General features: G+C 37.6%; 1 protein-coding gene across 1 annotated transcript in view; it reads right to left on the bottom strand.

Moving 5' to 3' along the window:
* The window catches only part of LOC142652597 (cyclic AMP-responsive element-binding protein 5-like), a 91,881-nt gene extending 69,432 nt beyond the window's left edge, over window positions 1-22,449 (bottom strand). The window contains exons 1-5 of the mRNA XM_075828251.1: window positions 22,315-22,449; window positions 18,473-18,530; window positions 17,236-17,296; window positions 16,250-16,376; window positions 5,840-5,950 (exon numbers count right to left, since the gene is read on the bottom strand). Of these exons, the coding sequence (XP_075684366.1) occupies window positions 5,840-5,950; window positions 16,250-16,376; window positions 17,236-17,296; window positions 18,473-18,530; window positions 22,315-22,449 (492 nt within the window). The remainder of the gene's footprint in view (window positions 1-5,839; window positions 5,951-16,249; window positions 16,377-17,235; window positions 17,297-18,472; window positions 18,531-22,314) is intronic.
* Between the last annotated feature and the right edge of the window lie 5,057 nt (window positions 22,450-27,506).

A 27,506-nucleotide genomic window follows, 5' to 3' on the forward strand; every position in this document is an offset into this window, starting at 1 on the left:
TTCACTTCTATTGTAAACGGACACCTTCCCATTTATTTACGGGAAGGTGTCCGGGCCATAGAAGTGTACCGCAAAAGATAGGACATGTCCTATCTTTTGCTTTGTACGGTCTGTGCTCCCCTACTTTGTATGGGAGAACTGGCCAAAAATGTGTTAGCGGCCGGCCCGCAATCGCGGCCCGTGATTATGGGCACGGCCGTGTGCATGGGGCCTAAGGGTTTTAGAAGTAATTCCAGATATTTGATGAAATTACAAATTAGGGCATAAAATGTATGGTTCTATTTCACTCAAAAGCAAAAGTTTTACCCTGCCCTCCATTGTACAAATTAAGAAAACTCAAGGTGGCATTGGGCAAATTAAGCCTTTATCAAAAAGGCCTTTAAGCCTACTTCTTCCCACAATGTAATCAAGAATAAAAGCTTAGTGCAAAGACCCTTTTACATGGGCCGATGATCGGGTGGACCAGCGTTTGTATGAACGTTTGTTCCCGATCATGCTGCAAGAAAAATGGTTGCTATGCGGCAGCACATCTAACTGTGTAAACAGGGCATGTGCTGACGACAAGATGAAAACCGTATGGGGAGAAGGATCGTATTAACGATCTTTGGTCCCCATACTTGCAATCATTGCTCCGTTTGAATGGCGCAAACGCTGTGTTGACGGTCGGTGCTCTATTAATGGGCAGAATATCAGCCTGTGTAAAAGGACCCTAAGTATTTGAGTAATAATTGCTGTAACCAAAGATAACATCTTTAAAATATTTAACTTAACACTTGATTCGCATTGTTGCAGTCCTGCTCAGATACTTTGTACCATTTTAATGTAAATGTAATCCTTATAGTACTTGGACATGCAGTACTATGTTTTTATATGCTGTAAAACTGACATTTTAACAGTTTTTATTGCTAGGTTAATAACGCTGGTTCCTTAATGTTTCCAAAGGGAAATTCCAATCTACTTAAGTTTGATTTTCTTTTATTCTTATTTTTGTTTAACTAATGTTTGATCTTGGAAAATGTAAAAGTAGTTTCTAACTCTGGTTTTTCAGCTGTATATAAACCTCGGCTTTGCAAAAATAATAAATTGTTTCTTATACATGACGGAAAATGTTAAATGCTGTATTATTTATTTATGTTTATTTTTGTCAATTAGTAGCAATGCCTTCTTTAAGCTGAGGAAACGTAAAGTGTTAAAAAGTCAGTGTAAGGCCTTATTCACACGAACGTGTAATAAGTCCGTGTGAAAGCCGTTAAAACAACGACCGTCACGCGGACCTATGTTATTCAATGGAGCTGTTCACACAGCAGTTGTTTAAACGGACCGTGTGAAGGGTCCGCTAAAAAAAAGGGACATGTCCTATTTTTTGGCGCTTCACACATCCCTCCATAGACCTTGCAGGGGTGCAGCAACAAATAGCTAATTTTGCGATATTTGAGGCAGAAAAGCTGCGATTCCGCTGCAAAAATTGCAATTCAGTAAAAAAAAAAAGAAGCTTTTTGTGGATTAAAATGAATAAAAATGTTTATACTTACCACCCAGGTGCTGTCTTAGCAACACTTTCTTCTGTTCTCTGTCCAGCCGGCCTCCTGGGAGGACGTTTCATCCCATATGACTGCTGGCTGCAGTCACAGGCTGCAACGGTCACATGGCTTCCACGTCATCCCAGGAGGCCAGAGTACACGAATAACAGAGGGACACGTGGCCATGACAATGGAGAACTGGGTAAGTATAAACTTTTTTTTTTCAACCACTGTTTTCCGTAGCGGACATTCCGCCTGAAAAACTGCACCACATTTTGGTGCGGTTTATCGGGCGGAATTTCCTGTGGTTACCAGGACGTATGTGATGTATACTTTTATGCAGTGTATCCGCCCTGTGTGTCCCTAGCCTTACAGTCACTACACCTCATACATTCCATTTAAGCCCAGGATTCACACATGCAGTTTTGATGCAGTTTTTGTTTACGTTCTTTTAGCTAAACACAGGAGTGGACACAAAAGAAGGTAAATGTCCAGAAAAACGGCTGAAAAATCGGAAGCAGAACGCCTACAGACATTTGTCCATTGATTTAAATCAGAAATACAGTGTTCTGTTCCGACGGGGCATTATTTTACACCTCATTTTCAAAGAACCGTACGTAAAAAGACGCCCCGTAAATGCATGTCACTTCTTGAGATGTTTTTGGAGCCGTTTTTCATTGACTCAATAGAAAAACAGCTCCAAAAATGGCTGTAAAAAATGCAGCGAAAAACGCTAGTTTGATTAAAAAATGGCTGAAAATTAGGAGCTGTTTTCCCTCTAAAACAGCTCCGTATTTTCAGCTGTATTTTGTTAACAGTGTGAACATACCCTTAGTGTATGTGCACACACACTAATTACGTCCGTAATTGACGGACGTATTTCGGCCGCAAGTCCCGGACCGAACACAGTGCAGGGAGCCGGGCTCCTAGCATCATAGTTATATACGATGCTAGGAGTCCCTGCCTCGCTGCAGGACAACTGTCCCGTACTGTAATCATGTTTTCAGTACGGGACAGTTGTCCTGCAGCGAGGCAGGGACTCCTAGCATTGTACATAAGTATGATGCTAGGAGCCCGGCTCCCTGCACTGTGTTCGGTCCGGGACTTGCGGCCGAAATACGTCCGTCAATTACGGACGTAATTAGTGTGTGTGCACATACCCTTAGAATGCCACTATCCCTTCATTCTATTTATTGTTGGATAGGCCATCAATGGGAATTTCTGGAAAACCTCTCAACCACACACACACACACACACACACACTTTTTTGTGTGTTTTTTTCTTTTTTTTTTTAGGGCACGTAAAAATAGCATAATTTTCCCATGTTTTTTGGGTGGTGTATTTTTTATTTACACATTTTTGACATGCAGTTCTACATATATTTTTTTAAAGAGAAGCCTTTGGAAAAACACCTGAAAAAAACACCACACCTAAATCATACAGCAGTTTGAAAAAAGCGCCATAAACAAAAAAAAACTTACAAGTGAGAAAAAAACTTCACACACACAAAAAACAAAAACACTGTTTGAAGGGAGTTTCAATTTTTGGCTATTGACTTTCAGCTAACATCTGGCCCCAACATTTTTTTTTTTTCTTCCTGAAAATGCCACATGTAAAACCACCCTAAGAACAAAATGTGTACACATAAGTCTGATGATTGTCAATAAGGTGCGTCCCTACAGTCAGCACTAATTGTACAGTGTCAACATATGTAGCAACAATCCCCGTTGACAAGGGGGAATGGTAACGCCGAGTTGTCAAATAATTCATACATTTCCAGGAGGAATAACAAAGGAATGGCTCCATGCAGAATTCTAAGAAAAGATCTTGCATTTTTTTATTTTATGAGGAATTCAAGTATGTACTTAAACAGACACGTCAGGAGAGCTTTCACCCATCAAATAACTACATTTATAGTCTGACATGAGCGCACTTGTAACTTAAAGGGAACCTGTCACCAGCATTTCACCTATTGAACTTTACTTCTCCCTCACTGGCCGCTGCTATCAAAAGTTCATTGCCGTTATCCCCTCTCCTAAACTTGTCCCCCGAATGTAAATAACGGTCTGCAAACATTTTGCTCCTTTTATCGTAATAATCCGGTGTCCCTTTGTGCACACACTGGAATAGGACATCAATGCACAAGCGCGGGATTTTGTGTGCTGGGGGAAGGCGAGGAGCTGTCAATCAAAAGTAAGGAGGCGGGGCAAACTCGGAAAGGCTTGAGGAATGAAGATATGACTCTTTTCAAGAGCGGATCTGACTCTTTTCTGCTCATTTGCATACGGTGTGGGAACACTAAAACACTGAATACTAAAGCTACAGAGCCGACTAAGAAGACAATTATAGGTTATATAGAAATTATTTTTCACCCACTACCACCAGGTATAGTCGGTTTAATAGGTGAAATGATGGTGACAGTTTCCCTTTAATGCATTACCTTTTCTACCAATGTACAATATAATTTGGTTTTACTTTGTTGCATTTTATTAATGTTATCACATACCACCAGCCAATGGTTGGTTTCACACTCGGTACATTTTGTTGCAGAAAATTCCATTGATCTGAATGAGGTTGTTTCTGCAGCAGGTGCATGGATTTCTGCAAGCTTCTTCCAGATGAATGAAACTGATTTTCAGTCTCAGAAATTTCTGCAACAAAATCTGCCACGTGTGATCAAATCCAATTGTTTTCACTATGCAACATCTTATCATTAGATAATAACAATAGAAAAATGTCACCTGATGACATAAAATGCTACTGAAAGCTGAAAGGGAAGCTAAATATCGCAATAAATATCATGGATTTAATAAAAGTTACAAGGATAAATGTATACGCTCAGTTTATCTAAGGAAGAAACTCTATTTTAATTTTAAAACTTTAAATAACATCTTAAAGTGCAATTACTACAATTACTGTCATTAGCAAAAACGTCAATAATTTATCAATTAGACTACCACATGTGTTGGAGGCAGCATTTGATTTCTATGACAATACAAAAATATTTCTCCCTGGCCTGCTCTGAATAGAATTCTGTGAATATTATGCACATCTGTTTATGACATCTTTCCCGAGTAGCTACAATTGTGCGCTCTACACAAAAGGTCCCGTACTTTAACGTTCCAAACTATTCGCCTCTCGCTGATTACTGCTGACAACCTTTCAACAATTCCTCAGTATACAAATACAGCCATGGTTACACACGACTTGGTTTACTCTCAGCTTCTTTAAAACAAAACAATTTCAATTCTCAAAATTAAAATCAAATGGGATTGGATAAATTTCCAAATGTTCATATCTAGCCATGTTTTTGTATTTTTCTAGTATCATTTCAAAGGATTTTAGAATTTATTATTATGTGGGGAAAAAACGCTGATTTCCTGTCTTAGCACAACTAAAAGGCTCAGTGTTCCATGAAATAATAATAATAATAATAATAATAATAATAATAATAATAATAATAATAATAATAATAATAATAATAATAAAAACATGACATACAGCTACGGTTAGGGGAGTGAATAAATTAGTATTGTACAAATAGTTAGATTCTAAAAATAACAAAAATTTGTTAAATGTATATATATACATATATATATATATATATATATATATATATATATATATATATATTTTTTTTTTTTTTTAAATAGTTATCATTTCCATGCTGTGGCTTTTGATCTCCTCTGGGACTGCTATGGGGCACATGGTGGGAGAGGTGGCACGATACTGAACTGCTTTCCCTACCTGCAGTGACACTGTCATATCGGCGATCTGCAGCTCCAGCTCCGGGGAGCCCCCTGCATACAGATTTATACAGTATCCTTTCGGATTCAAGCAAGGAGTATAAATCCATATACAGTTAGCTGCCCCTAGTGGTGGCTGCTGGCAGCCTGAATTATAACATTTATCATATCAGAAAAATAGAGCTCCACTATACACATTTTGTTATTTCATTGTGTAATTAACCAGAACTCAGTTAGGAGTGGGGCAAATTCTGCTTGTCGCTATGGAATCCTAAAATCCACCCCCTATTTAAATAGTACCCTGTAAGTTAATGTATCCATCTAGTACATAATATAAACACATAGATTACACATTAAATGACATCTTTTGAACCTCTGTATTTATAAACTACAATATGGACAGAGCCCTAAAGCAAGGACTGTGAAGTAAAAGTCACATAAATGTAATCTCGTTGCAGAATACGGGGGTTGGGCAGGTTGTGACTCTGGAGAAACATACATGATCAGAATCATCAGGTCTACATTTCACGTACTCCAATCTGTAATAATGTAAACAGCATTGTATTTTCTTACCATTTTGGCATCTGAGTGCATTGGAAGGACTTGAGGTGAAGCACAAGGGTTGCTTAAGTTGGGACCCTGCATCCCCATGATATTGGAGTTCATTGACATCTGTCTTTCCATCTGTGTGGGATATGAGAAAAACTGTGACATACACCCACTGAATCCATAATAAGACAGTGTGAGGTACAGTGACCCCAATTCATGTTTTTTGATCTCTTTAATTTAAATGAAAACATATGAAAATGCATAATGCATTGTATCCAAGCAGCATCCTTATAATTGTCTTAGCTTGTCAAATCATAGGTATTTGTCAATGTAGGGAAAAGCAGGTGCCACTAGCTAGTTATACTTTTGCTTCCTTTAATGTGTCTGATATGTTACAGTATGCTAGATGACGTAAAATGGATTTTTCATGCAAATGATTGATTTAGTATTCTTTGTGCTATAAACTAATCACAAGAGTAAATATTGAACAAGTCAATGATATCTGGTCACACATCCACAGGCATCAAGCAGATGGATCTATTTTGCCAGCCTGAACTGGTGAATATGTATCAAGGGCAATTGGGGAAGGTCTATGCCCCAGTTGTGGGTGGGGAGGTCTGTGCACAAGCTTGTGGCACCCAGGGCAGCTGTCACTTTCCTTTCCATGTGTATAAGTGAAGGGTTATTTCATAGCTTGAAGAATACAATTTGCTTAATTACATCATAACCTTGATTTGGGATCCTAAAGAAAGGCATTTAGGGAATTTTATAAGCACCTATAATGGTTTATGGATACATGAGTACTTATTAATTGGATTTACGGTGTAGATAAAGATACAATTTTAAAAGATATCATAACCCTATATTATTTAATTAATTTTTTAATCCCATATAAGCATTTAAGAGTTCTTTAGGGTTATATAAATAAGGCTACATTCAGGCATCCGTATGACGACCGCAACACTAGAACGTGCCATTGTTTAACTGAGTCAAACTTAAATCTGTATAGGGTTCTGTTTCGGTACAGTTGAACTGTGGGAGGTGAAGGTGTTGCAGCTATAATATGGATGTTAAAAAGCTGCTGCATTACTACTTTCTAAAAGTAAGGTAAACAATTGAACACTTGTAGTGCTTCAACTTACTGACATAACCTCTGTATATGGTACCATTATAATGTTCTCAGTCTACATCTTTTTTTGCTTATGTGCTTGAGTGTTTGATCAGTCTGTTCTCCATGGACAGGACACCTACAGAGAGCTCTATATATGTATCCAGGCCATCCAGACTACGCTGGTCAATTCTACAAGAATGACATGTAAATGCTGAAAACAGCACTTAGAGACTGTATTGTATAGTAAATTATTAATTATATGCATTATATTAGTAAATTGTAATGTATTTATATAGTCCTATGGAACTCCTAAAAGAGAAAAATGTATTTGATTATAAACTCCAGCAAGTCTGTATGTCTAACTTAAAGGGAATCCATCAGAAGTTTCGAGCCCTCAAAACTGCTGACTGTTGGACAGCTCCAGTGGTGGATTTAATGTCTAGCTTCTCCTGATTCCTGCTTCTCTGGATTCCTTACATGGATATTAAAGATTGACTTCCCATCTACCATTTCCTAAATTCCCAGGCTATTGTGCTTCCTGCTTGTGGTCTAGTTCTTCTCTGCTTCATGTTACTACCTATTGCCATTTATTTGTGTACTGAACCTGGGCTGTTTCCTGACCATATCTCTGCTTCACGTAACTACCTATTGCTGTTTATCTGCGTACCAAACCTGTACTGTTTCCTGACCACGCCTCTGCCTCAAGTAACTACCTATTGCTGTTTATCTGTGTACCAAACCTGGACTGTTTCCTGGTCATGTCCCTGGCTCATGTAAGTACCTATTGCTGTTTATCTGTGTACCAGACCTGAAATTTTAATTAATTATTCCTGCTGATTGTTTCAGCCACTGGATGCTGAAATGGTCACAGTCCCTGACAGTTCAGTGAAGAGAGCCTGGAGCACTTAAACATCAAGGGTCCACCTCTTGTGTCACTTGCAGTGGTGGCAGGGGCATTAAAGCGCTGATTTCTCAGTCATGCCACTTGCCTGGCTAACACCGTCGGCAAAGTTACGCTGAACTCCCCACACTCTATATACAGTAGCACTGTCAGCAGTTTTGCGGGCTCAGAACTGTTGAAAGATTCCTTTCAATATCTGGGTCAAAAAAATGTATACTTTTTTTATTCCTCTTTGTCAATTTGTTGGGGTGCAATTTTCTCTCTATAAAATATCTACTGGATATAGCAAAGGTCGGCTCCATGGGAAGTGAGGAAACATGACATTACTAAAGCCAAAACTGCACTGTATGTAGTGCAAAAGAAAAATTCAGATCATAGTTGAGCAACAAGACAAGTACATTAGAGTCTCTAGTTTGAGAAATAGATGCCTCACAGGTCCTCAACTGGCAGCTTCATTAAATAGTACCCGCAAAACGCCAGTGTCAACGTCTACAGTGAAGAGGCGACTCCGGGATACTGGCCTTCAGGGCAGAGTGGCAAAGAAAAAGCCATATCTGAGACTGGCTAATAAAAGGAAAAGATTAATATGGGCAAAAGCACACAGACATTGGACAGAGGAAGAGTGGAAAAAAGTGTTATGGACAGACGAATCGAAGTTTGAGGTGGTTGGATCACACAGAAGAACATTTGTGAGACGCAGAACAACTGAAAAGATGCTGGAAGAGTGCCTGACGCCATCTGTCAAGCATGGTGGAGGTAATGTGATGGTCTGGGGTTGCTTTGGTGCTGGTAAAGTGGGAGATTTGTACAAGGTAAAAGGGATTTTGAATAAGGAAGACTATCACTCCATTTTGCAACGCTATGCCATACTCTGTGGACAGCGCTTGATTGGAGCCAATTTCATCCTACAACAGGACAATGACCCAAAGCACACCTCCAAATTATGCAAGAACTATTTAGGGAAGAAGCAGGCAGCTGGTATTCTATCTGTAATGGAGTGGTCAGAGCAGTCACCAGATCTCAACCCCATAGAGCTGTTGTGGGAGCAGCTTGACCGTATGGTACGCAAGAAGTGCCCATATACACACACACACACACACACACACACACACATCCACAGTCGCGGACAAAATTGTTGGTATTCTGTGAGCCCTGATCTAAATCCTAATGAACATCTGTAGAAGGAGCTGAAATCTGCAGTCTGGAGAAGGCACCTTGAAACCTGAGACAGCTGGAGCAGTGTCCTGACGAGGAGTGGCCAAAATGCCCGTGGACAGGTGCAGAAGTCTCATTGAGAGTTACAGAAATTGCTTGTTTGCAGTGATTGCCTCAAAAGGTTGTGCAACAAAATATTAGGTTAAGGGTACCATTATTTTTGTCAAGGCCAGTTTGATTTGTTTTTTGTATTTTTTTCTGTTGAAACCACAATTCAAAAGCACTGTCTGATTTACATTAGTTGATTTTTAGTAAATGAAAATGTACTATTACTTTTGTCAGTTTCAAGCTATTTGAGTGACCATTGTTTTTTTCTTTCTTTAACGGAAGGGTACCAACAATTTTGTCCACGACTGTATATATATATATATATATATATATATATATAATATATATATATATATATATATATATATATATATGTTCTATAAACTCATCTACACAGATGACATCATTTAACTGCAAATATAATTTTACTTAAAGATAAACTGTTATCTCTACTGACATATTTGTTTTAGTAAATACTTGTATTCCCCGTGAAATAACAACGTGGGAGCCTCGTTTCTTAGAGCTCTGCTCTGAACTGTGCCATTCCTCAGATATTCCTCCTGGAAAGTTATGAATAAATAAACACCTGGGTGTTACCATTCACAACTCAGAATTCTAAGAAAACGTGTTCCAGAATTGTTATATTATGGGGAATACAAATTATTTACTAAAAATGACATGTCAGGGGAGGTGTCAGGTCCTCTTTGACCAGTAATTTCTAAAACAAGGTGCACGATCAAATATATATTCAGTCACAGCAATCACTTTTAAGCATGTACTCAAATATTTGTGTGTGTGAACAGATTATTATGCAGTGCAGACTTTTTGTGACTCTTCGGGTACGTTATTGTGCATGTTCATTTTTATGAATATATAGGGAAAGTTGTTTAAAAACAACAGCATCACATATGATCATTTATTCTCCACAGACATACCATTGAGCACATACCCAAGGGGGTTAGAGAACTCCTATAGATATTAGATGTTTTAGACAGATTTCAACCAAAATGGTGAAAAGTGCCAAGCAAACTGGTCAATGTCCCATTTTGGATTTAAAGGTTATTGACTTATGCAGGATAACTTTTATCTTTTATAACTCTATTACAATTTGAATACTACTTTCCTTATATGTTTCAGCCCACAGAATAAATAAAAAATATAACTTGGCTTCTTTCTAGATATTAAAAGCTAACGATAAATGAAGATTGTGAAAAGCAGTTCTCATACCAAGATAGACAATAAATCTTTTCAGAAAAAAAAAAGCCAACAGCAGAACATCTAGTACATTGTATAAACAATATATATTTATTATCGAAGAAATTGCAGCTTTAAAAGCATGTGTTGAAACCGAATAGAAATTTATGGCATTTTCCCAAGGATGAAAATGGTATATTCTTTGCAAAGTAATCAGAATGTGAAGGTTTGTGATACATTTGATCATTACAAAAGGGTAAGTGCTGCCAGAATGTTACTAGAAGGAAGGCTCTGGGGGAAAAATAGGAGATCATATTTCTGGTCTCCTTGGCCTGCTGATGTGACAAGCAGGCTGGTTTAGCTTTACTGTATTTATCACAAATAGCCATCAACATGGCAGAGAAACAAACTCATTCTTATCAGTGGACAACTTTAGTACTAAAAGCTTTTAAATGCATAATCCTTTTTATCACGTTCTCTAAGCTGTTATGGAAAAGGTCTTCACCAGTTATTTCTCTGGGCACTACTATCATATTATACTTCTTGAAGATGTTTTTAGTTTTATAGAAGTTTTTTTTTTTTGCAGTCATGGTACATGGCTACGTAATCTGCAAGTTGATAAACTGTCATGCCTTGCGAATCAGGCGTGTCAGCTAGCTTTACCGAGAGATACATCTGCACTGTGGAATTTGATAGCCCCAACAGAGGTCAACTTAGTGCTGATCTCTTTTGTGGTTTGTATAAAAAAAAAAAGAGGGAGGGTGGAGTGCAAAAAGAGGGAGGGTGGAGGAAAATGTTAAAGAAAAGGGAAAATTAGTTCTCTTCCAACACGGCATGATATGTTTCCCATTTCCAGTAAGCATTCCAAAAATTATTTCTATACCACAAAGGCCCCTTTGCTATTACTTAAAATTGACCAGACAACGGACTGTTCTATGTTAATCAACAAAATGAAAGCCTGATACAATATGTGTGTGTGTGTGTGTGTGTGTGTGTGTGTGTTAAAAGAAGAACAAAGACAGCTGCTATATGAAAAAACTTTGAAAATTGGTTTTCCTTATCAAAATGTCTCAGATATTAAAACAAGAACATACATATATATATATATATATATATATATATATATATATATATGTATATATATATATATCTTAGTCAAGAATAAAAAGAACATTCTGAAGATTTAATCAGGAACAGTAGGGAAAGGAAGAAGAATAATATAAGAAACTCAATATAAAGTTAAGCGTATCTAGGCGCCAAGAGGGTCTATCACCATTGGAATGGACAGGTTCTGCCACTAACATGACTTTGATAGGCAATCACTCTTTAAGTACATTCTATTACAATGGTCACCTCTCCACGGTCACAATCACTTCTGAGCTGGTCCTTCCTGTCCACCTAGTCCTGTGGATACCTACACTATACATGGCCTGGTCTGCACCTGAAGGATGCAACGATTGTTGCAAGGATCGCCGACCCAATGAAATAGGCATATTTAAGTTAAAGTATCATGGATCAACAGGATTTCCACCAATCCATCTGCAGCAGTTGTGTATATAGAACAGAGCACCATAGCAAATATATGGTGTCAGGTGTTGCCACCCAGGACAGAAGGGCCTGGTGTTTGATTCCCTCTCCCCTTCTTTGGGCCAGTTCCTTACCCACTTGCTTGCTAACACTGCAGTTCTTCTTAAGGAAGCTAGCAGCAAAGGGGTGGGACCAAACCACCCTACAAGTGCCCGATAGCAGCCGCAGGGTCTGTCTATATTATATGTATGCCCTTAATGTACGCCCTTAATCTCTGTCTCTATTATCAGCTACTGATAGGAATGTCCTCAATGTAGCATATTTAGTATATGATATTTAATATCCAGGTTAAAAACACAAGAACTCATCTCATAACTATCCTAAGTTACTGTCTGTATTTTAGTCCAGAGCTGCATTCACAATTCTTCTTCATTCCCTGCTGGCTCATTATCTGTACAATGCTTGCATTCTGATAAGCATCATCTTAACACCAGACACTGTAGTAGGAAAATGTTACTCTCCTAATGCACAATGAGTTCAGTTAAGCATGAAAACTGTTTCCAGTAACAAAAAGCAGAATTATGAATGCAACACGGGACTCTAATGCAGGCTGAAACTCAGAACAAGAGCGAGGTAAGTAGTTAGGAAGGTGGTACAATGCTTAGCCCTGTGGGCTTGGGTGTGATTTTAATCAGGGCACTTTAAATCAAATGGGTATATGCTCCCAATCCCAGTGTTTATTTATATTCCCTGTGGGTAGTCCAACTTTTTCCACAGCAAAAGAAAACGAAAAAGTTCAACTGGCTGACATTGACATAGTAATGATGCATTACAAAGAGGCATGTAAACAAATAAATTTTTGATATACGGGTGCCGAGTATGTTAACATTTTATAAATTACAGATACTTATGAAAACGCTAAATGTTCCTAATTATTGAACTATGACCTATCCCTGGTCATAAGCGAGATAATGTCTTTATAAACACCATCATTCATAAAGGCAACAAACAACGCAGCCATTTACAAGTGTCAGTCTAAAATAATGGCTAAGAACCGATGCTACATGATTAAATAACTATTATAACTTTGTTGCTGTTAATACTTGTTTGTTACCCCCACAGAGGATCATGGCTTATGTTTGATAACCCTTTATTAACATATACTGTACTTACTTTTAGACTGTGTCTACTAATACAGGTATTACATTATCTCGTGTCCCAAACCTGAACCTTGACGGGTATGTAGAAATCACACAGGTTTAGACAAGAAAACCTGTGTTTTGAATTCTTTCCTTCCACAGATGTGTACAAAGTGAGTGAGTGCTCAGGAAGATGAAGGGAACAATGGACCACTAGACAGCACTAGTGGCCACATACCCTGGAGGGAACCTAATGATACTTACTCTACATGTCCTTAATGGCACTCTTTCCATTATTATCAAAGTATTTTAACATTCCACACACCGACATCCTCATCCTCATTCAACACAAGATATTACTTATGGTGTACCAAATATATTGCTAGACATTTTTAGTTGCAGAAAATAATATATATTGTAGATTTCATTGGATGAGTTACAATATAAGATCTGCCAAGTCTGCCATGTTCGTGACTCTAATGGGGTCCAGTTAAGACTAGGTTTACACTGTGCGTTTTTGTTGTGTTTTCAATATGCGTTTTTTTGTTTTGGTAGATAGACTCCAATGTTTCTCAATAGGAGTTCATCAACCAAAACAAAAAAATGCATGTTAAAAATGCAAAACGCACAGTGTGAACCCATCCTTATACTTATTAGGCAATATTAGACAAAGGCTAATAAAACAACTTTTTCATTTGCACATTAGTTATACACACTCAGAGCTTTGGAAGAAAAATGATTGAGCATTCACACAAAAAGCACTGTATCCCTCTCACATTTTATTGCCCTATGACTAGCTCTCACTTTTAATAGACGATCAATAGAATATTGAATAGATGGCAAGGTGTAGCAGCAGTGGTAGAAATAAAGGGGTTGCCCAGTTTAGAATTCTGGGAATTCTGAGTGAAAGCGGATGTCTTTGCACGTCTTTTTCAGAAAACGGTAACTAATGGCATATGATGGTAAATTAAAGTTTGTTTGTTTTTTAGACTTAAAGGGAAGGTGTCATTAAATTTTTATTTTTTGATCATATTGCTTCTAATATGATATTAAAATAAATTTTATTTATTTGTGTTCTTGTGTTCTACTTTTTACTTTGTACTTACTTTTACTTCTCTATGGGGGCTGCCATTTGTTTTCATCTCTGTATGTGTAGATTAACGACACATACAGAGATGGAATACGGCACATACAACCCCATAGAAAATGCGAACGGGAGCCGTTCCATTCTCTGCAGCGTACGCCGTCTGTGTGGGAACGGCGCATGCGCCGCTCCCACACAGACCAAAACGAAGCTCATTCGCAGAGCGAAATCCGGCACCATTTTCATGTGGACCGGAAGCCGCTGCCGGACAGTAAGATGACGACTTCCGGCCGCGGCTTCCAGCCATATGTTCAAGGAAGCGAAGGCGCAAAGAATAGGAGCGGAGGCGGCAGCAGCGGCAGGAGGATGTAATTTATGTTTGTGTATGTGATGTGTGTATTATGTTCGTGTATGTTCGTGTTATGCTGGCTGCTGAGCACTGTATCTAATCCTCCTACACTGTGCAGTCGCTCAGAAAATGGCGGCACACAGTGTAGGAGGTTTGAAGATTCAAACCCCTCCTTCTCCTGGCACTAGCCAGAATAAGGGAGGGGGGATTGTGTGAGGACAAAAGGGAGAGTGTGTCTACCCAAAATTTGCAGCATAAAGCAATGAGGTTGCTTTACCACATTGACCATGCTGCAATTTTGGGAACTGTTCCCTCTAGTGGCCAGCACATGGACATGTTATAAATTAGAGTCTAATTTATAATATTTCCTGACTTGTGAAAAAAAAATATTTAATTAAATATTGTTTAATAGCGTTTTCTAGCGACACATTCCCTTTAAACGCTTTTATGCCACAACTGGGTATATCAGTGCCCTGATTCCCTTCCTGGTTTGAGGACGGACTTACTGCTGTCATGTCCTCTCTCCTACATAACCAAATCCTTTCTTGTACTGATTTCTTATGTATTTTAAACAATTATAATAAAATATAAAGAAATGCTAACATTTTACTACTGTAAATATTTTATACTATTACATTGTAACATCTAATTCATATTTTCAATTTCTGGGATAAATGCATATGTTCTATTTCTACTGGAGTGTGAGCAGGACTCTCTCTCTCTCTCTCTCCCTCTCCCTCTCTCTCTCTCTGCCTCTCCCTTTCACGCTCTCACTCTCTCTCCCACTCTCTCTCTCTCTCTCTCTCTCTCTCTCTCCCTCTGCCTTTCTCTGAGATATTAGCTGTTTTTACAAACTACTCACCACTCATTTCAGATGATACACCTACCTGGGATAATATCATACATATAGTATCATACATACATCAATGGATAAAAGTAAACAACCTTGCCTACAGATGAAGCCAAGTTTATCTTGACTCTGATAACTTACTGTGGCGTAAAATTACACAACAAAAGCCATTGAAAAGCCATTGAAAAAGTCAAGATAAAGTTTCTTGACTGTCTATTTAATGCGTTAAAAGTCAAGATAAAGATGGCTACATCGGTACAGCATTATGAAGGACCAGTGATCAGAGAGCAACTTTTGACACAATCCATATTAGGAGAGATGAGTCTTATAATTTAGGCTTATTTTTATATTCCTGGAAAATCCCTTTACAAATTCCAATTTACAATTGGGAGTTCACTAAATGGGATTCTATCAGTTAGCTGAAACTAAAGTTGGGAAGGGGATCAAAAGCACAGCTCAGTAGCTGTAATAACATTTTCGGAGGTGGGATTTCTCAATAAGTTTAGTGCTTGAAAAAAGGTTGGTCAAAAGTGACACTTTTAATCCCAATGTAGGCTGAATTTCCATATACTTAGGAACTTGTTCTTACAGATTTATTAATTTGTGTGAATAATATTTTGCTGGAAAGGAATTAAGATGTTAGCTAGAATGAAGGTTACAATTTCCACATGTAACTGATAGAATCTAGCGGACTCAACCATTGGTCAAATATGTTTGGAAGAGAATATAACAATAGCCATCCACAGTTATTTCCATACATATCCAACAGTCCAATTTATTTAACAAAATAGGTCAATCTAAGACTATACACAGTACAATATAAGACCAATACCGCAGCAATTATTATAGTCGACTCTCTTTGATTCATTACAAAAACTGTCCTGACTTCTAGCAAACAGTCAGAATAAACAGGCAAAATAAAAAAAGATAAGAATTTATAAAACAAGCTTTACGTGACATTATAACTCACCACAGCAACATCATTTATAATCATGAAAGGTAAACTAATAACTCACAGGCATCAACACAGCAGAGGATCCAGGCATGGTGGGGTTGGGCAGCGTGCCAGGCATAGAGGCAGGCATGGGTTGTCGTTGTCTGTTGTGGAGATGCAGTAGTGAAGAAAGAGAGCCCGGGACAGGCCTAGACAGAGAGAAAACAGGCTAAGTATCACCGACAATATATACAAGTGCTGTGCATTGTATCACATGTCAAACTCCCTCTTGAGATACCTGATATTTTGACCTATGTTTAGTGTTATAGCTCTCCCTATACACACTCCATACATTGCTCTCATATTATTACAGGACTGTGGGTTATAATAATAGAGAACTGTTCTTGTAAGTCAGTCAGTGACCAATAACGTACATGTTACATTTTCCAGACTGCAAATAACACAAGCCAAAATTCTGCAACATCTGATTTGTATCCATTTTCCCTGTTCGGCACGATTGTATTTTCTTCAGTTTAACAATTTAAATATGATAAAAATACATTTATTATGGAAGAGTGAACATATACAATGCTAGTCACGACATACAGAACAGCCAAATACTAAAGAAATTACCAACGTAAAAAAAACAAACGATTTCAACTCAATCATTTCTGAACCTACACTTGTATCTTTTGGAATTGCATTTCCAGCAACTCTCCTACTGTATATGCTAACGGAATTTCTCCATCTATGATTACAGAAGAGGGCTATAATGGAGATATTAAATCCCTGCCATTACCATGTGAGTCTGTTAGCAGAATGCAGGCCTCTGTTTACAGTAGCCTACATTCTGTCCATGGCACTGCAGACCCAGTGTGTGGTAAAACAGCCTCTATCTGCTGAAAGGCAAGCAATGTAATATTTGATTCCCCATATTGACACTTTAATGCTAGAATATATATATATATATATATATATATATATATATATATATATATATATATATATATATATATATATATATATAAAAAACATGTGTGTCATTGAGGTTCCATACAAAGTGCATACCCTCCTGCTGCTGTTATGATCCCCAACATTAGCACTCGGAAATCAATTTCAAATGCAGTTTCTTTTAGTAAAGTACAAAAATGGATATAAGTCCTTAACATACTAGATGAAATAGATTGAACATGTAAAGTTCAGTTCAATTAGTATTGCACAATATCATGTTTTGATCTGATAATGGATTACATTGTAATGTATCTGTAAGCATCTGAAATCTCCTAACAAGAGAGAAGTGAGAAAAAAATAGATACAAGCCTTAGGGTCCTCATTTGATGTAATATCATGTGATGACAGGGTGCCTAGCATACCATAACATAAAGTTCCCATGCAATTCTATATTGCCGTGCAGTACAATATATAACATGATTACATTTTGGTTTCTGTGACTTCTATAAGATAAATCACGCAACGTTTGCACATCTTGGCAGCAACTATTATAGTCCATGGAGGACTACATGTAATTGACTATACTCATGACTGTCAAAGTACCCATGAAACTTATGATACACAACCTACTAACCCAATCTTCTCAATTTATACCGCCATCTCAAATATAATATTTACCGAAAACTTCAAGCCAACCCCAAAAGAACTTGCGTCAAAGATAGCAACTAGTGAATTATACTATAAACAGCTAGAAAAACTAAGTCCCCACGTCAAACTCATCTGCGTCCAGCTGTAGTTTATGGGTCGTACTGAAAGTTTCCATATGATGAATACAGAATACAATAAAAATAATTTCAGACCAAACATAGCTAACTTGTATGAATATTACAGAACAAAGAATAATAATTATAGCGCTAAATAAAAAAAAGCCATCTTTACATTGTACATGCCATTTACATGAACTTTATTCTTAATACAACCATTATGTGTGATGGTACAAAGAAATATAATGATCTGTGGATATTTAGAATAGCTTCATGTATTGATGAATAAGATGAGGAGCAGACTAGGTGCCTGGGGGTACAGCCTGCATAATAAAATAAATGCATGTAATGGTTTTAGAGGAAGTTCAAATTATTTCAATATGATCTTGCTTTTGCCCACACATAGTAGAGCGTTACATGGTACATTAACCCTCCAAGCACTACACAAACCTAAATGGATATAAACAGATAGTATAATTTGTGTATATAAAATTATATTTGCAAAAGTATCATATAAATCTAATTTTTAAAAAAATGAGGAATAGTGTATAAGATTTGTGTTTTCTTTAGAACCTAATGCCAAACAATACCTAAAAGTTCAGTTTTGACGGCTGCTAATTCCAATATCTCCTTCCCAAAGTCACACTCCTAAGAATTCATAAGATAGAGATAATGTGAGTTATTTGGCAGGGTCCTCACACTGAAAAACTGCTTCAGCTGTCCCTATTCATACCTAGGACATGGGGACGGGGGCGAGGTGGTCACATTATGGGTCACTTAAGGCCCTTTTACATCGGCCAATTATCAGGCAAACGAGCGTTCACAGAATGCTCGTTCCCGATAATTGCCCTGTGTAAACGCTCGTTCATCGGATGATTGTATCATTTTAAATGCAGAAAATATTATCGTTGGCAGCACATGACAGAAATGTATGAGGACGAGCGATCGGAGTAATGATCTCATTGATCGGCGCTCGTCTACACGGCCCACGTCGGGTCATGTAATACCACCTTTGTTAAGGTCAATGAGCATAAATCATGTTTACTAATTATAGTGAGTACTCTACAGTCTTGCAAAGACTCTGGCTAAAGACAACTCTCAGGATTAGCGAATAATGGATTTTCGAGAGCAGAGTTTTGTAAAAAAGTTTACAATGCAATTGAAAGTTGGCTTGCAATGCTCTATATACATGGCGGTGGGCCCTCAGAATCATTTTCTCTACTAGGCATAAAGTAACCCCAATCTGACATGCTGCCTACATAACCAACCGGAATATCTGACTAAACTTAAACTATCAATCATAAGGAACATAAACCACATGGAAATTTGTTATGCACAATTACCTCTGAGTTTTTCTTTACTTATCCTTTTGTCATTACGATTCAGATTTCCCATAGTAATTTAGTAAAATCTCCCCTACACCTCAGGAATCTGGTACTCAACAGTCATCTCATGCCAGCTCCTATAAGAATTTTATCTTTAAATTGTCTAGACTGCACAAATGGTTCCAGATGCACGTGTACTCTCTTACACTTGTTTATTGATACACTCTTACTCCTGCAGTTTTGCAAGTTTTTTATTAGTCGGAACTGTTATTAATCCCCTGTGGATGGGGACTGCATCTAATTTAACATACCAGAAATGAATCAATAATGACATTTCAATGTATACTGGATGCCAGCTAGAAATACATTTATCAGCCATTAAATATTCAGAACCAGTGAAGGCGAATCTCACTTTTATTTAATATTTAACTGCTTCTAATCATTGTAAGGCTCAATGCACACGATGCGTATTTCAGTACCAGCATAGTCAATGACATTCCAGGAAATCTCATGTACACGCTGCAGTATTTTTCGGGACGGAAATTGACCTGTGGTGCGTTTTTTTAGAATCTGCAGTATGTCCATTTATCTTGCGTTTCCGCTTGCGAATTGTATCTGCCTAGTGCTGTAGAAAATCGCACCAAAATCCGCGACATGAAAACGCGCCGAAAAATGCAACAGAACGTAAAAACTGCACCGAAAAACACACGATTAAGTGCGGTTTTTACCTGCAAATGTCCTACATATTGCTGCATTATTGGTGCGTATCTTCCACAGCAAAATATGCAACGTGTGCATGTAGCCTGAGTTCTTTCCCCTGGTAAATAAATTGTCCTATAAGGAAAGGTAATATAAATGATTTCATTATGTAAGGTGGATTTATTTATCATTTATTTTCTGTTGCGCCCAAATATTCTGCAGTGCTGTGGAGAGTTTATCATTAGTCAAATCAGTCCCTGTTCCCAACGGGGCTCACAATCAAATTTCCTTATTAGAGACACACACACACACACACACACACACACACACACACACACACTCCAATTTCATAGGAAGCCAATTAACCAATGAGAATGTTTTTGAAATGAGGAAAAAAAAAATTGAATTTCCATAAAGATGTTGTCCTTGATCAGATTTGAACCCAGGACCCAGTGCTGGGAGGCAAAAGTGCCATCCATTCAGTGACCGTGCTGCCCCATATTTGTAACTTGTTTCTCATAAAAGGTGAAGTGCATTCATAAATAATAAAACAAATCTCTTCGAACAGTGCAAAATGGAGACAATATCTGTACGTCAAATAGTAACTTTACTGATGCCCCTCCCCCACCAGCAGCATCGGGCAATGCTGCAGTGAAGCACGGCAACTTGTCCGTTGATTAGCCTGCAGATCATCTGCTTTCAAAGTGTGAAGTTCAATGTAATTGAACAGTCAGACATTTCATATTGGCCCGACTGACCGTAGGCACAAAGTAGGAGTTGGTATGTAGCCAGTGGGCCTTAAAAATATACATGAACCCCATTGTTATCACTCACAGTATAAGTTACATTTGAGTCTGTATATGAAGTACATTTTGCTATAGTAAATGTTAAAGCTACATCACGGTTTTGCAATTTAAGGGGTTTTCCATCAAATAAAAATTGATGGCCTATCCTTAGGATCAACAGCTGATGGGTCGATCAGCTGTTTTGAAGCTGTTTCGTACGAGCGCTGCTTCCCTTTCATTTCTTCTTGCTCACTCTGAATATTCGATACACATTTAGCGGCGATTCACAAGTATTGAAGTCTTCTTCTCCCATTCACTTCAATAGGAGAAAAGGCTGCAATACCTATAAGTCACCGCTAAATGCGTGTCAAAGATTCACAGTGAGCAAGAAGAAATGAAGGGAAAGCAACGTTCGTACCAGCGCTGCACCCCCTTCAAAACAGCTGATCGACGGAGGTTCCGGCAGTCGGACCCCGACCCATCAGCTGGGCCATCAATTGTTATTGGCTGGAAAACCCCTTTAAACGTGTTATGATAAATTCTAATAGGATCAATTATAATAAACTAATGTAAAGCAAAGTATGCATTAAACATCAAAGTTCAACTACATTTAGATAAAAATGTATATGCTTCTGGGAATTTAATTTATTCAAGATAAGTGAGCTACCCTCCTGATGTTCTTATAGCGACCCTTCAGGCTCTCCCTTACTAAGGCTCATTTACCTGTGGGAATTACCTGATGTTCATCTTTTTCTCACAGATGCTTTATAAACAAGTACTTTATAATCATTCTGCCCTCGCTATAACATTAGTAATAGAAGTAAGCTTTACATATACCGACTTCCTGGTGATCATGTAAACGATTGGTGTTGATACGCAGTAGCCAATCTAAAGAGGCAGAGTTGCAGTGGGGAGGGAGAGAGCAGCATCCTAAACCAATGAGATAGGGGGTGTGTCACAGACTATCTCAGACTCCCTGTATGCACTGTAGCTAAACTGTAGTCACAGATCACTGCTCTGCCCTGAAGTAGCTCAGCTAAGTAGCTGCCAAGCACAAAGCACTGATAAAAATAAATAGCAGGTAAGCATCATCTATAAGTACTGATGTACATATAATGTTTATGCTCACTACTGGACAGTCACTTTAATTAAAAATTTTCCAGTATAATTAGAACTAGGATCCCATTATCATTGCTGTAATGAGTGGCACACATTTATTGGCTGAAAGACCAAGCAGTATGAGAGTCTCAAGACAGTAGTCTGAGTTGTCAAAGTTGGTAAGTAAGCACCCAAAGCAGAACCCTTTGCTGGGTTAGTAATGCTATCTGTCTGAATATGTTGCTATTATTATTATATTTGACTTCATATCCATGTTGTCAAAAGTGCAATTCATTTTGAAAATGAAAACAAAGCACAATCACGCACAGACTTGCTTGCAGGAGATTCAGATTTAAAACACAATAATTCTTATTTTTACTACAGATTCCCTAAGGGAAAGTATTTTATTACAAAAAGAAAAGAAAAAAAAAGTCTCAAACAAACTATGGTATATGTATCGATGCATTGTTCTGTCACTAATCTAGTTCCTAGAAAGTCGAGCCTCTGCAGACAGATTACATTTACCTGTATACTTGTATAAACAGCATTCATGAAGTCACAGACTAGATAAGCCTTTCTTTCAATTAACATGTCAGTGATGACAGGTAGAAATTTCAGGCTCCTGCCTATAGTGATAAATATTGTGGTGCCCCGGACCATGGCCCGTTGCTCTCAGCTCAGTTAATCATAATGAAGTGTCCAGGGTAAAATATAGACTTGGCTGTCTGAAGTATTGCTAGGAAAGAACCACTCATATGCTAAAGACCAGGGCTCTTTAACAATATTTCATACAATTACCAGCATTATAAATCCTAGAATTGAAGCAGGGTTATATAGACCAGGAGCGGACATAGGCAGAAGAGGGTCCCGTGCAAGAACAGATTATGAGTCCGTTGCTCCCCAATCATAGAGATTCCCATTTATCAAAGAGTATTTCCCTAATATCTCTCTATCAGTAATTGTGACCTATAAAGTTCATCAGCTCAGTCCCTTACCAGCAATATAATAGCCAGAAGGGTGCTGCTAGCAGCGTTTAAGATTACAGAGGGCCCCCTCACCGGCACAGGTTTCACATATGGTATGTCAGCTACTGACAGACTGATGTAAATCAGTGGAAAGAACTGATCATTTGTTTTCTATACCTTCTTTAATACGAATAATTTTTCCGACAGATAAATAAAAACAAGAAATGGCAGAATATATAATAAAGATGATCAAATATTGTCAAATATATGCATAGTCATGAGCAACTATACATTCAGGAGATCCGTAAGCATACCATTAAAACGTCTAGACACATGAGACACATATTACATGGCTTAAATTGCAAGATTGGAAGAGCTACGTATTATTAAGATGGTGGGAAAAAAAATATTGGCTTATTACAGGGGTTAGACTAAAAAAATGGTTTACACCGTATCTAATAGAGATCCCAAAAAAATGCAATAAATATACTGCACAGTGCCGTTTCAGGAAGGAGTGAATAAAATAAAAAGAAAAAGAACCCAGAAACATGACCGGCACACTTTGGCATGATAGATAATTATATTAACTTATTATTATATATATATATTTATATTTATTTATATTTCCATTATTAAATATTAATTTATAGAAAAAATTGGTAGAAATACTTTTCAAAACAATATACACATAATTGATTAATTAAAAACATCACCTGGCCAGGTTCCATGAAGGATACACATAGACTCTATTCCTATTACAACATTCCAGTCTATCCCCCATCTATGTATTCACTTTTAATTCTATTAATTTTATTAAATATGCAAAAAATATATCAATAACCCATCAGGTAGTATAAAGCAGAAAACGTGGCGGGAATAATGTAAATACTTTCTCTTTTGGAGAAAGTGGTGTGGCATATACGAACTTGGGTGACTTGCTGTAATGTTTACATGCAGTGCCACTCAGTTAATTGTGTGCCGGAGGGAGAGTATATTTTCCGTTACAAATATTGTTGAAAAAACCCGCATAAGAGGCCTAAATAAAAAAGTTATATCCTGGAGAACCTCTTGGTTTGGTAAACACTTCAAGGGTCATTCCTAGAATTTACAATTATCACCTATCCACAGGAAAGGTGATAATTGTCTGATCGCTGGAGGCCCCCTCCACTTGCACCCTCAATGATCGCAAGAAACCTCAGCAATCCTCCTCACTGCTCAACTGCAGTGAGAAGAACATTGATTGGAGTGACAGTCGTGCATGCACGCTGACGCTTTATTCAGAATCTATGAAAATGACTCGGCTGTTTCGGTAAGTACCTTACAAATTCAACAGTGCGGCGGGTGAATGCTCAACCGCTACTACATTCAAGCTCTTCCTCACGGCATGGGTTGCAGTGAGGAGGATCTGAGGGTTCGGGATCCCTGTTCTCTTTATTGGTAGGGGGGCCAGCGGTGGGGCCCCCAGCTATCAGACAATTATCATTCTGTGGATAGGTGATAATTGTCGATTCTGGGTATACCCCTTTAAGGCCAGTTAAGGGGCATCTACTATTCGATTTTATTCAAAGGAACCCTGGAGTTACATCCAATTTATTTATGTCTTACTGACATTAAAGGCAACACCCTCTATTAATGCTGGTTTTTTTCATATGTCTTGACTCTTTCTGAAACACATTTTATAGTTAATGTGTTCTGTACATCTCCACAGAGCATGCAGAATTTCAGCATACAGTACTGATCAAAAGTATTAGGCAGTTGGGGAAAATTCTGCAAAGTAAGAATACTTTCAAAATAGAAGTCTTAATAGTTTTTTATTATCAATCAACAAAATGCAAAGTGAATGAACAAAAGAGAAATTTAAATCAAATCAATATTTAATGTGACCACCCTTTACCTAGAAGAATTGATTCTGTTCTGAAGGCACAGTTTTTGAAGGAACTCGGCAGGGAGGTTGTTCCAAACATCTTGGAGAACTAACCACAGATTTTCTGTGAATGTAGGCTTCCTCAAATCCTTCTGTCTCTTCAAGTAATCCAAGACAGACTCGATGATGTTGAGATCAAAGCTATGTGGGTGCCATATCATCACTTCCAGGGCTCCTTGTTCTTTACACTGAAGATAGTTCTTAATGACATTGGTTGTATGTTTGGGGTCGTTGTCCTGCTGCAGAATAAATTGAGAGCCAATCAGATGCCTCCCTGACGGTGTTGCATGATGGATAAGTATTTGCCTGTATTTCTCAGCATTGAGGACACCATTAATGCTGACCAAATCCCCAACTCATTTGCTAAAATGCAGCTCAAAACTTGCAAGGAGCATCCACCATGCTTCACTGTTGCCTGCAGACACTCATTATTGCAATGCTCTCCAGCCCTTTGGCGAATAAACTCCATTCTGTTACAGCCAAATATTTAAAATTTTTACTTATTAGTCCAGAGCACCTGCTGCCATTTTTATGTACCCCAGTTCCTATGTTTTCGTGCACAGTTGAGTCGCTTGACCTTATTTCCACGTCAAAGGTATGGCTTTTTAGCCGCAATTTTTCCACGAAGACCACTTCTGGCCAGACTTCTCTGAACAGAAGATGAGTGTACCTGGGTCCCACTGGATTCTGACAGTTCTGAGCTGATGGCACTGCTGGACATATTTAGATTTTGAAGGGAAGCAAGCATGATGTGTCTTTGATCTGGTGCACGAAGTTTCCTTGGCTGATCACTGCGTCTTCAATAGATCTTGAACAGCACATCTTGAAACCACAGTCTGCTTCTGGGAGAGACCTTGCTGATGCAGTATGACTACCTTATGTCTTGTTGCCATGCTTAGTCTTGCCATGGTGAACCTGTGACATGAAATAGTCTTCCACAACCTCACTTTTGTAGCAGAGTTTGGCTATTCTTCATCAAGTTTTAAGCCTCCTACACTGCTGATTCTGTTACAGTTACTGACTGTGTTTCAACCTACATATAAAAATGATGATCATTATCACCTGTTTGGTATAATTGGTTAATTATACACCTGACTATAATCCTACAATACCCATGACTTTGTGCAACTGTATCTAGAAGAATTGATGCTGTTTTGAAGGGAAAATTTAGTAACAACAAATATTGATTTGATTTAGATTCCTCGTCTGTTCATTCACTTTGTACTTTGTTAATTGATAAGAAAAACTATTAACAGTTCTATTTTTGAAAGCATTCTTACTTTGCAGAATTTTTATACAACTGCCTAAAACTATTGCACAGTACTGTGTGTGTGTGTGTGTGTATATATATATATATATATATATATATATATATACATATATATATATATATATATATTTATATTAATTTTTAAAAGGTTTCTCCATGTTATAAAGCTATTGCTAAAATAACAACACTAAATATTCTCTAATATAAATTCTGTTAAATTATGACTGATCTTGGGGCAGTAAGTGCAAAGAGGGCTGGTTTCTACTATTGTTTATTTACACAGGTCTTGTCAGCTCAATGGACTAGGTCCAAGTATAGCTCTATTTGGATTTATCTCATATAAACACTCTTTATTAGTCCTAACTATTTCCTCCCCTAGAGTAGAGTTTCAATGGTGCCATTATATGGGCATTGTTGAATATGTTTACATGCTCATTTCATTCAACAAAGTAGCTTTTTTGTCATATTACATAATTTGAACATTGTTAAATCTATTTAAAATGAATATATTATTACCAATATTTTGTATGGCTTCATTACACACAATGTGGTCAACTACTGTATATCACTAAAGTTCCATATTTTCATCAGAAGCACAAATCAGTACAAAAGGTACTATTCATTTGCTACGAAATTAAAAGAAAATGTCAGAATATACCAAAATCTGCCGATACGTAGATTATAGTCTAGCAGTCACATGAAAATTGTACAGATTGGATGGTCTCCCTATTTAATACATTTATTTGATACAATTTTTTAACTTGGTCTAATTTAAGTTGGTAATTGTCTTGATTTTTATCTAAAATATATTTTCACTTTAAAAAAAAAAGTCAAATATTAGATGAGCAATGTTGTTGTTGAATGTCTAAACATACTGAGATGCACCCATACCCATATTCATGGTGTTTTGATACACTACACTTAGCATTTTCGTAAAATAAAGGCAGAGTGTTTTCTCATCAGCGATGGGATCCTTAACTTTTTGCAGATTACAATCTGAAGACCAGTGAAAGACATATGCAGATAGATACATTAGGGGCAGCCTAAGTTCACAACAAAGGAACCATAGTGGTTTTTTCACAGTATCAGACAATCTTCACAAAACAATCTAGAAGCTTTAGAAGATAACATCTTTAGCTCTTCACTGCTCTAGGGGTGTGTTGATGGAATTATTATGAGTCCCGTCAGAAAAAGCAGATGTTTACATGAAAGTATAGTTTTCTGTCTTCAATAATTATCCGAAAACCAACATCAAACCATCAACCATATAAAAATCTACAAGAGTAGATGATTAGAAGAACATCTAATATCTTCTATAAGCATTTAAAGTGACAACTATGTAACTCGAATTCGACATGGTTTTTGGAACAATGCTGAGTATTTTATACATTCACTTTGATATTCCCTATATAGCACCAATACATTTCTCGTATCTTCTTTAACCCCTTTAGGACACGGACAATTTTGGCCTTGAGGACAGAACAATTCTTTTATATTTCCCTCTTTGCATCCCGACGCTCTTAACTTTTTTATTTTTTGTACGACGTAGTTGTATGAG

This window comes from Rhinoderma darwinii, chromosome 5, assembly GCF_050947455.1.
Source record: "Rhinoderma darwinii isolate aRhiDar2 chromosome 5, aRhiDar2.hap1, whole genome shotgun sequence".
NCBI classification, from domain to species: Eukaryota; Metazoa; Chordata; class Amphibia; order Anura; family Rhinodermatidae; genus Rhinoderma; species Rhinoderma darwinii.